The following is an 8,541-nucleotide window of genomic DNA, read 5'->3' as shown; positions in this document are numbered from 1 at the left end:
TAATTATTTCATTCTGATTATATGTTAAAATATTTTGGATATATTGAGCTATGTTGTTAACATCAATTTCACTCATTTTTCTTTTTCTTTATGCTGCTACTAGCAAATTCTAATTGTCACATGTGGCTCACATTTTACTTCTATTGCACATTGCTGCAATAGAGGATTGTCTAATTTCAAAGCTCAGTTTGCCTCAAAAGCCAAGAGGCCAGAAAGATTGTAAAATCTAAAAATTAAAAATAATTGTAATTGGTTGGGCATGGTGGCTCATGCCTGTTATGCTAGCACTTTGGGAGGCCGAGGCAGGCGGATCACTTGACCTCGGTTCGAAACCAGCCTGGTCAACATGGTGAAACCATGTCTCTACTAAAAATAAAAAAATTAGCTGGGCAACATGGTGGGTGCCTGTATCCCAGCTACCTGGGAGGCTGAGGCAGAAGAATCACTTGAACCTGGCAGGCAGAGGTTGCAGTGAGCCAATATCTCATCACTGTACTCGAGCCTGGGTGACAGAGTGAGACTCTGTCTCAAAAAAATGTAAATAAAAATAAAAATAATTGTTATTATTTTGTTTCTATTTTGAATAATACACACACACACACCCCTCCCCCTTCACACACACACAAATAAGGCAGAGAAAGAAAGAGAGAATCTTGTTCTGTCACCCAGGCTGCAGTGCAGTGGCCTGATCTCAGCTCACTGCAGCCTCTACCTCCCAGGCTTAAGTGACCCTCCCACCTCTGCTTCCCAAGTAGCTGGGACCACAGACACGTGTGACCATTCCTGGCTAATTTTTTCATTTTTTTGTAGAAAAGTTTTGATGTGGGGCCCTCACATTCTGTTGCCCAGGCTGGTCCCAAACGCCTGGATTCAAGAGCTCCTATCCCCTCAGCCTATAAAAGTGCTGGTATTAAAGGTGAGATCCACTATGCCTGGCCACATATATACAATTTATAAATAAAAATAACCTTATATATAAGGTTAAATGCAAATATCCCACAGTGAAGGCCGGGCTTCAGCATAAGGAGGAAGTCCTGACTGAAAAAGGCTGCGGCTTGGAACATTTTACCCTGTTGTCATCTGGCTACGAGTCGGCTCACATCTTCTCTCATTCAGAACCTGAAGGGGTGGGGCCTGGGGCCGTATTATCCAATCACTAGTGCTGGGGTAAAACTGTCTTAAAACTATTATTTTAATGCTTAGCAACACTAATTTTTAGTGAGAAACTTAAGATTACTTAATTTAACATAACCAGACTTTAAGATTTTAAATTACTAAAAAAAAAAAAGAAACTTAAAATGATGACAGAGTTACTTCCTCTAATGTTTTTTGGTGAGGGTTTCAAATACCTATGTCATATATTGAAACCTACAGTTCTATAAGCCCTACCCTTAAATCAAAACAACCCTGATGCTATTGTGAACAGGTACTTAGCATAAATCCTACCCTTAGGCAAATTTATATAGTGATTTCAATTGTCCTTCACATTCCCTTTCCTGTGATAAGTGTCTGGGTTTAGGGGGTCACAGTGTGAGGTTCCACCATCTTCAGCTATCTGAGACATAGCTTCTATTAATAAATGTTCCTCTTAAATGTTTCTTTCTGAGAAACTTGATTTGTCAGCCTCATTCTTCAAACTCTCATCTCCTTTGGCCTTTAAAGGTAGGTTTATATATATACTCACAAGAAAACACCCTCATATATATAGTCTGTCAATTTCTCAAACATTGTTATGTGGTTCATGACTGTAATGTGTACCACATGTAGTTTTGTACATGAACAGTATATTTTTTATAGCTACTTTCTATTACACATCACTAAAATACATGTTCAGTAAGTGCTCACTTAACATCATTGATAGGTCCCTGGAAACTGACTTTAAGTGAAACAAAATACTATATGCCATGGAAAATTAACTCTTGTTTATATCAATTAGCCAATGGTAAAATTGGTTTTATTATATAGTACATTGTTTTACTTAAAGTCACAGTTTCTGAGAATCTATCAAAAAAGGGAGAACATACTGTCATTAGTATTACAGTATATGGTACATTATAGCATTACACTATTATAGTATGTTATTGTAGTCTTAGCAATTGGTAGTATAATGTGTTTCAGTTTCTCCCAAGGTCACAGAATTATCCAGACCAACCAATAACAACCTCCTGTGGGAACCAGGTGCATCGCACCCTCTTGATACTACAAAGCCTTCCCCAACACCCCCTGTTTGTTCTCTCTGCTCCCAAGTGCAATCCCTGTGTGGATCTGTATACCTTATATAATTTCCTTCTTCCATGATTATATGTAACGAATAACTACTGTCAATCTCATTTGTCCAATGATTGGTGCCATGGTTTTAACTGTTCCAGTTGTACAAGGGTGGTAATTTGTCCCTCACCAATGGGGCAAAGGGGAGGCTAATCAAACAATTCACAATACAAACTGGATTAACCAACCATGACTGAGGACATCGGCTCAACTTTAACTGCTTTTGGCCTACTGATTTCATGATACATTAAAAGTCACCTCAGTCAGAGCCACCAGTTTCTGGTGGGCTTTTGCTTTGGTCTAAATAGCCATTTGTGGCCTTTATCATGAGTTGCCTTCCCTGACCACATTAAAGCACACTCATCACCTAGACATATATGGTCAGTTGACTCTGCTCCAGCCTGATGTGTCATCATATTTAGCCTTTGTTTGGCATGCAGCTTGCAAGACACTTGCCTTTCAAGGCAGTGAAAACACAGAACCTTAATCAGTGAGTACTTCAGTCCTGATTACCAAGAGTCAGGCTATATCCCTGTGGTCACTTCATCTGGTCTGCTTACCATTACTAAATGCCCGGGTAGTCATATGAACATTGCTTATTATTGCACACTCTCAGGAAAGGCCCAGGGATGGTTTTTTGTAAAATTGCAAAAAACAAAAAGGACTTTTACTTTGGAGAGAATTATGCACGTCACTCAGTTGCTCTAACAAGTGCTACTGTCATGGGAGCAAGAACAGTGACCTTGTCTTTCCTGAGCTGCCGCTTCCTTTGCTCCTGTCACATGCACTCTCACGATGAGGGGCTCATTCCTTGTGCCTTATGGTTCAGGCACTGATAAGAAATAAAAAAAAGAAAGATAACTTAATATTAGTCCCTCCCAAAACTTACTGGGTAATTCTCTCATCGTAAATCCCCTACTCATCGTGTAGGCTTTTAGCACTGCTGCTTACCAGTATGCTAAAGGTGCAGACTTAGGATCAGAAGTTTGATGAACTCAAACAAAAAGACCACAATGCATATGGGTGCTAATCCCAGTGAAATGGAGTGGCAGTAAACACCTTCAACCAAAGAGAAAACAGATCACAAATAAACAAATAATGACACAACTCAAGAAACTAGAGGAGGGAGAACTTATCCCAACGTTCCCAGATAATAAAATTAGTAAAAAAATTCGGAGCAGAAATGAATACACTGAAGATTAGAAAAACAATAGAAAATGTAGAAAAAATGTAAGAGCTTGTTTTATGAAAACATCAAGTTGACATATCTTTAGCTAGACTAAGAAATAAATGCTTAAATAAATAAAATCAGAATTAAAGGGAAGACATTACAACTGGTAAAATAGAAATAAAAAAAGGTCATAAGACTGCTGTGTACACAGACTCCTATGTACAATGATATCCCACCAAATGGGATAAGGGAGAAGACATGAATACATTTCTAGACATGTACCACCTACCAAGAATGAAGCACAAAGAAATAGAAAATATGAATAGATCAGTAATGGGTAAGGAGTTTAGATCTGATGACTTTGTTTCTGAATTTTACTAAACATTTAAAAAGAACCAAATCTTTGAAAAAATTGAAGGAGGAGGAATACTTCCAAACTCATTTTATGAAGCCAGCATTACACTGATACAAAAACCAGAGATGGACATCACAAGGAAAACAATTACAGGCCAATATCCCTGATGAACATAGGTGAAAAATCATCCACAAAGTAGTTGCAAATGAAATTCAAAAGCACTTTAAAAGGATCATCTATTATGATCAAGTTGGATTTATTTCTGGGATGCAATAATATTTTAATATGTGGAAATCAATAAATGCCATACTCCTTATTTACACAACAAAAAGATTAAAAATCATGACTTTGTTATGCATGCCTAAAATTATTTTGACAAAATTTAAAATCCATTCCAAATAAAATCTATAACAATTAGGTATAGAAAGAATATACCTCAAAATAAAGAGGTATGTTCTTTATAAGCTATAGGACAATCCCATGGTTAACATTATTGTCAATGGTGAAATTTTGGAATTATTTTTAAGATTTATTATAAGAAAAAGATGCCCACTCTCACTACTTCTTTCAACACCGTATTGGAAATCCTGCTCAGAATTTAAGACAAGAGAAAAAAGAGCATTTAAATAAGAAACAACAAGTTCTTTTATTCATGGAGATTAACGCTCAGGTTTTTGCAGATTAGATTTAACAGCATGAAAACTGGTACCATCCAGGAATCAAAGGATATAGGACTTTAGGGCATCAATTATTAAGAGGCTATAGGAAAGCAGAAATGCTCCTGGATGTTTCCATTGTCTAGACACAAAATTTCAACAGACCAGCCCCAGGAAGTAAAGGCACATTCCTGACTACTGTTAGTTGATGAGCTTTTCACCAAAAGCAGAGATGTGAGACCTGGCAGGTTTCAAAGACCCCTCAAGTGCTCCATACCTTGAAATTCACTTCCACAAAGCTAGAACACCATCTGTTCCTGAGGGATCAGGTTATCGTCTGTTTCTTTTAGGCACTGGCCAGTAAGGCTTTAGTGGACACGAAGCCAGTGATTTTTAGTGTAAAATGCCTAATCTATCATAATCTTTAAGTAGATATTTGGAGGCCTGCACACTTAAATGGGTTGGTGAAATGCCATACCAGACACATGGCTGGGAATTGGGTTTTTCTCCTCCGCTCTTAGCAGCACCTTTGTAACCCAGTGATTACCCCCCTCATGGCTCCACGGCCACATCCGCAAAAAGGGTACTGGTGAACGTGACATTTTCACGAAGCCACAGCCCATGGTCACTCCCTGAAAAGCTCTGAACTTGCGCATTCCCAGGCCAGGCCGTGGTTGTCTTTCAAAGGCGGCTCAGCTTGTGCTTTGCTTGGAGAGAGCGGAGGGCAGCAGCACAGTGACAGCGTCTGGGACCTCAGACCAGTTTCCACAGCCACTTACGAAAGCAGACGGCTCCATGGGCTGGAGGAGGTGTGACGCTCTGGAAAGAACTCGGGTGCGGGTGGGAAAGAAAATCGAGCTGAGCAGCGGGAAGTCGAAGTCGCGTGAGTGAGGACCAGACACTCCCGATTTAGGCAAAGGCGGGGTGCACTTCCCAACAACACATCCTCCTCACTGGCGAGACCAGGCCTGCCCTTCAAGTTCCTCTCCTGATTTAATCCCCTCGGCGAGGGTTTGGCATGAAATCAATGGCCAGCAAGCTTGGTAAACGAAGCCGCCTACACCGCCCTCCCCCTCCCTGCACGGCCGCGCCCCGCCTCCGCTCCTGTCTCAATCTGGGATTGTCCTCCTGTAGCCCCACCATCCACCGTGGGGAACGGTGGAGAGACTACAACTCCCAGTATGCACCGCGATGCGCGCCTCACCCTGCATCTCCCAGCCCGCAGCCAGCTGGCATCCTAGACCCTCTGCCCTGCGACCAACAGCCGGGAGCGGACCAGACACCAGAACTCCCGGAACGGTTGAAGACGGTTCCACTCCCTGTCCCGCCTTTCGCAGCCCAGCAGTTTCGCCCTGCAGAGAGGAACCTTGCTGTTTCCAAATCTCTCCTGCTGAGGAGACATTGGAGCTAGGGCGGCTAGTTTCACCTGGTAATTGTGACACCCTGTCTCCTCGAGCTGCAGGCTTTTATGCTTGTCATGTTCGAAGTTTGATACCCTGCAGATCAACAAAGGGCCGGTGGCCTCTCACTGCCTCCGCGGCAGGGTTGTCAAGGTAACGCTCCTCGGACAAGCATTGGGCGCGACCCGCCCCTTTTCTCACCCCGCCTCCTCCTCAGCCCCACCCTCCTTCGCTCCTCCTCTTGTCACTCCCTTTCAGACATGCGCAGTGCGGCCCGTCCCTAGGGCTGGGTTAAGGGCCGCGGATGTGGCAGTTCTCAGGCCTCTTGGGATCGCCTCAAGAAGCCCCCTCACGAGTGTCTCGATTTCCTGTCAGGCAACAAAGGGCCGTTCGCCTTTCATGACCTCCACAGCAGCGTTGCCGTGGTAACGATCCTCCGCCGGACGTTGGCCGCACCGCGCCCCTATTCTTGCCCATCTCCCGCTCCGACCCGTCCCTTCTCGCTCCTCCCTCTTGTCACACCCGTTCAGACATGGGTAGTGTAGCCCGTCCCTAGCGGCGGGATAAAAGTCCTGCCCTTTCACACATGCGCAGTGCACCCATTCCTAGGGGTGGGGCTAAGGGGCCTGCCCTTTCGGAAATGCGCAGTGCAGCCCGTCCCTAGGTGTAGGGTAATGGCGGCCGACCTGGCAGGTCTCAGGCTCCTTGGGATCCCCTGGAGAAGCCCGCTCATGAGTGTCTGAAACTGTCACTTGACTGCCAGAAGTGAAAACATCGTGTCCCTAGTCACCTGCCATTTGCCTTTTCAAAACCATTTCCTCTGTTCTCTAGGCTGTCACAAATCCTCTGCACCCCAGGAGCGCCGCTTGGACCCCCGGGCTCGCTGCGTGGTCCATATCTAGGTCGGGCCTCTCACGGAGACTTTCCCGCCAGTGTAATAAAGAAGAGAAAACGTCACAGCGGAAGGGCCTGACCCTGCTGCATCCACTAAGGAAACAGCTACGGGGATGGGACCCTGGAAGCTGCTGTGGGAGCCTCATCCACCGCTTCTCTGACCCCACCCAGGCTGCTTCCCAGGCCTCAGGGTCTTAGTGTGGACCTCCCGGCCGTGATTAATGCAGGTCAGCAGGACCAGAGCGCCCCTTGGTCCCTCTCAACACATGAGGGTAGTTTGTGTGGTGAGGTCAGAGAGAGTGTCTGCGCTTCTGCCCTGAATAGGACTCCCTTGGAAAATACTTGAATATCTCTTTTTAAATACCCCCTTGGACCACTTTTAATAGTTTTCTGATAGAACTAAACAGTGATCATTCTCTTAATTCATGTTTCCATTAAGTTTTTCAGGTTAAGTACTGCACGACTACTCGCTTCTGAAACTGATAGACACTGCCTCAGCTCCGTGCAGGGCAGACGCACAAGAGCAGAATCTCCGTGGGACATCTCTCTGGAGCATCAATATTACTGCAGTATTTGGAAGAAACAAATTTAAATAAGTTCTAAGGTAAAGAATGGAACATTTAAGACAAGTCTGGAAAGTCATCTGCCTTTAATAACTGTCGTTTGTCCCTCACGTCAGACTTTCTCCAAGACAAAAACTCTAAGAACTTATTTCCATTCTTACAAATAGTAAAAATGATAAATCATATCAAATCCATTGAAAGTCCTGCCTGCTACTTTCCTAAATCGCAATATGGCCTTGGTATGGTTTTATTTGTACTTTTGTGGGGGGTTCGTGGATCTTTAGATAAAAAAAGAAAAGAATAGGTTTTTGAACAATTTTTGCAAGTTTGCAGCTGTTAGGTATTGATTTATTTTTGCAACCCATCTAATTCTTCTGTCTCTCTCCTCTCCTCAGACTCAATAATTCCATGGGTCTCTAAGGCTGTGTTTATTTTCTTTAAATTTTGTTGATTTACTTTTATACTCCATTTGATTTTTTCTATCTCTCACCTTTTCTCAGACTCAGTCATCCCACAGGTCTGTAAGTCTCTGTTCATTTTCTTTAAACTTCTTTTTTTTTCTGTCCTCAGATTGGATAAATTATATTGCTATGTCTCTGTTTCTGAACTATAGAAAAGCTCAAAATTATTATTTTTATTTCCCATTTTTTATATGGCTATTTTTTCTCTGCTGATGTTTCACATCTATTCATTTATGAGAATATTTTCCTTTGCCCTCATGAGCGTGTTTATAATAGCTGCCTTCAAATTCTTGTCTGCCATTTACATCTTGGACATCTTGGAGATGGCTACTGCCTGCTTTTTATCTTGTGTATTTATTACATTTTCACGTGTCTTCACGCATCTCTTGAATTGGAAATTATGCCCTGGAGACTGTATACAAGACTGGATTAAAAAGACTGGATTCTGTTTTGTCCCTGTGAAGAGTGTTGTTTTTAAAAGAGGGTGTTAAATGGGCTTGATTCTATCTTCAATACTTATCTCTCCTATGGAAGGCATAGCCAAAATATGCATTCAGTTTTTATATACACATATTTCATGTATGTATTGTATATAGAAGTGTTTCTATAACGATATATAATAATTTACCCAGGATTCATCATTTTTCTGTGTGAGAGTGTTAGTTCAGTTAGCTACTTCATCATTAGTGGAAGCCAGAAGCTCAGTTTTGATTTTTGAGTGTAATATAAAAAATTACACAGTATGGATACTTTTACATCAATTTTTTAATGCG

At 42.4% G+C, this 8,541-nt stretch overlaps 1 protein-coding gene across 4 annotated transcripts; it reads left to right on the top strand.

Moving 5' to 3' along the window:
- The first annotated feature begins 5,124 nt into the window (after nucleotides 1-5,124).
- Nucleotides 5,125-8,219, top strand: LOC129527828 (TP53-target gene 3 protein). Of its 4 annotated transcripts, XM_063700173.1 has the most exons (4): nucleotides 5,125-5,493; nucleotides 5,585-6,003; nucleotides 6,682-6,971; nucleotides 7,184-8,219. In XM_063700173.1, exons 2-3 carry the CDS (start codon nucleotides 5,642-5,644, stop codon nucleotides 6,821-6,823), a joined length of 504 nt encoding a protein of 167 aa, XP_063556243.1. In that variant the 5' UTR covers nucleotides 5,125-5,493; nucleotides 5,585-5,641; the 3' UTR covers nucleotides 6,824-6,971; nucleotides 7,184-8,219. The 4 variants fall into 4 exon arrangements, with proteins under 4 accessions (XP_063556243.1, XP_063556244.1, XP_063556242.1 ...); XM_063700174.1 differs by having other exon boundaries at nucleotides 5,125-6,003; nucleotides 7,192-8,219; XM_063700172.1 differs by having other exon boundaries at nucleotides 5,125-6,003.
- The last annotated feature ends 322 nt before the right edge of the window (nucleotides 8,220-8,541 follow it).

The sequence above is a fragment of the Gorilla gorilla genome, chromosome 18, assembly GCF_029281585.2.
Source record: "Gorilla gorilla gorilla isolate KB3781 chromosome 18, NHGRI_mGorGor1-v2.1_pri, whole genome shotgun sequence".
Classification (NCBI taxonomy): Eukaryota; Metazoa; Chordata; class Mammalia; order Primates; family Hominidae; genus Gorilla; species Gorilla gorilla.
Note: the sequence above shows the minus strand (reverse complement) of the source record. Positions and strands in the feature narration are given on the sequence as shown.

Coding starts and splice junctions, on each gene's coding strand:
- LOC129527828 (XM_063700173.1), top strand. CDS start 5,642: ATGCGCGCCTCACCCTGCATCTCCCAGCCCGCAGCCAGCTGGCATCCT. Junction 6,004..6,681: donor TCCGCGGCAGGGTTGTCAAG/GTAACGCTCCTC, acceptor TCTGTTCTCTAG/GCTGTCACAAATCCTCTGCA.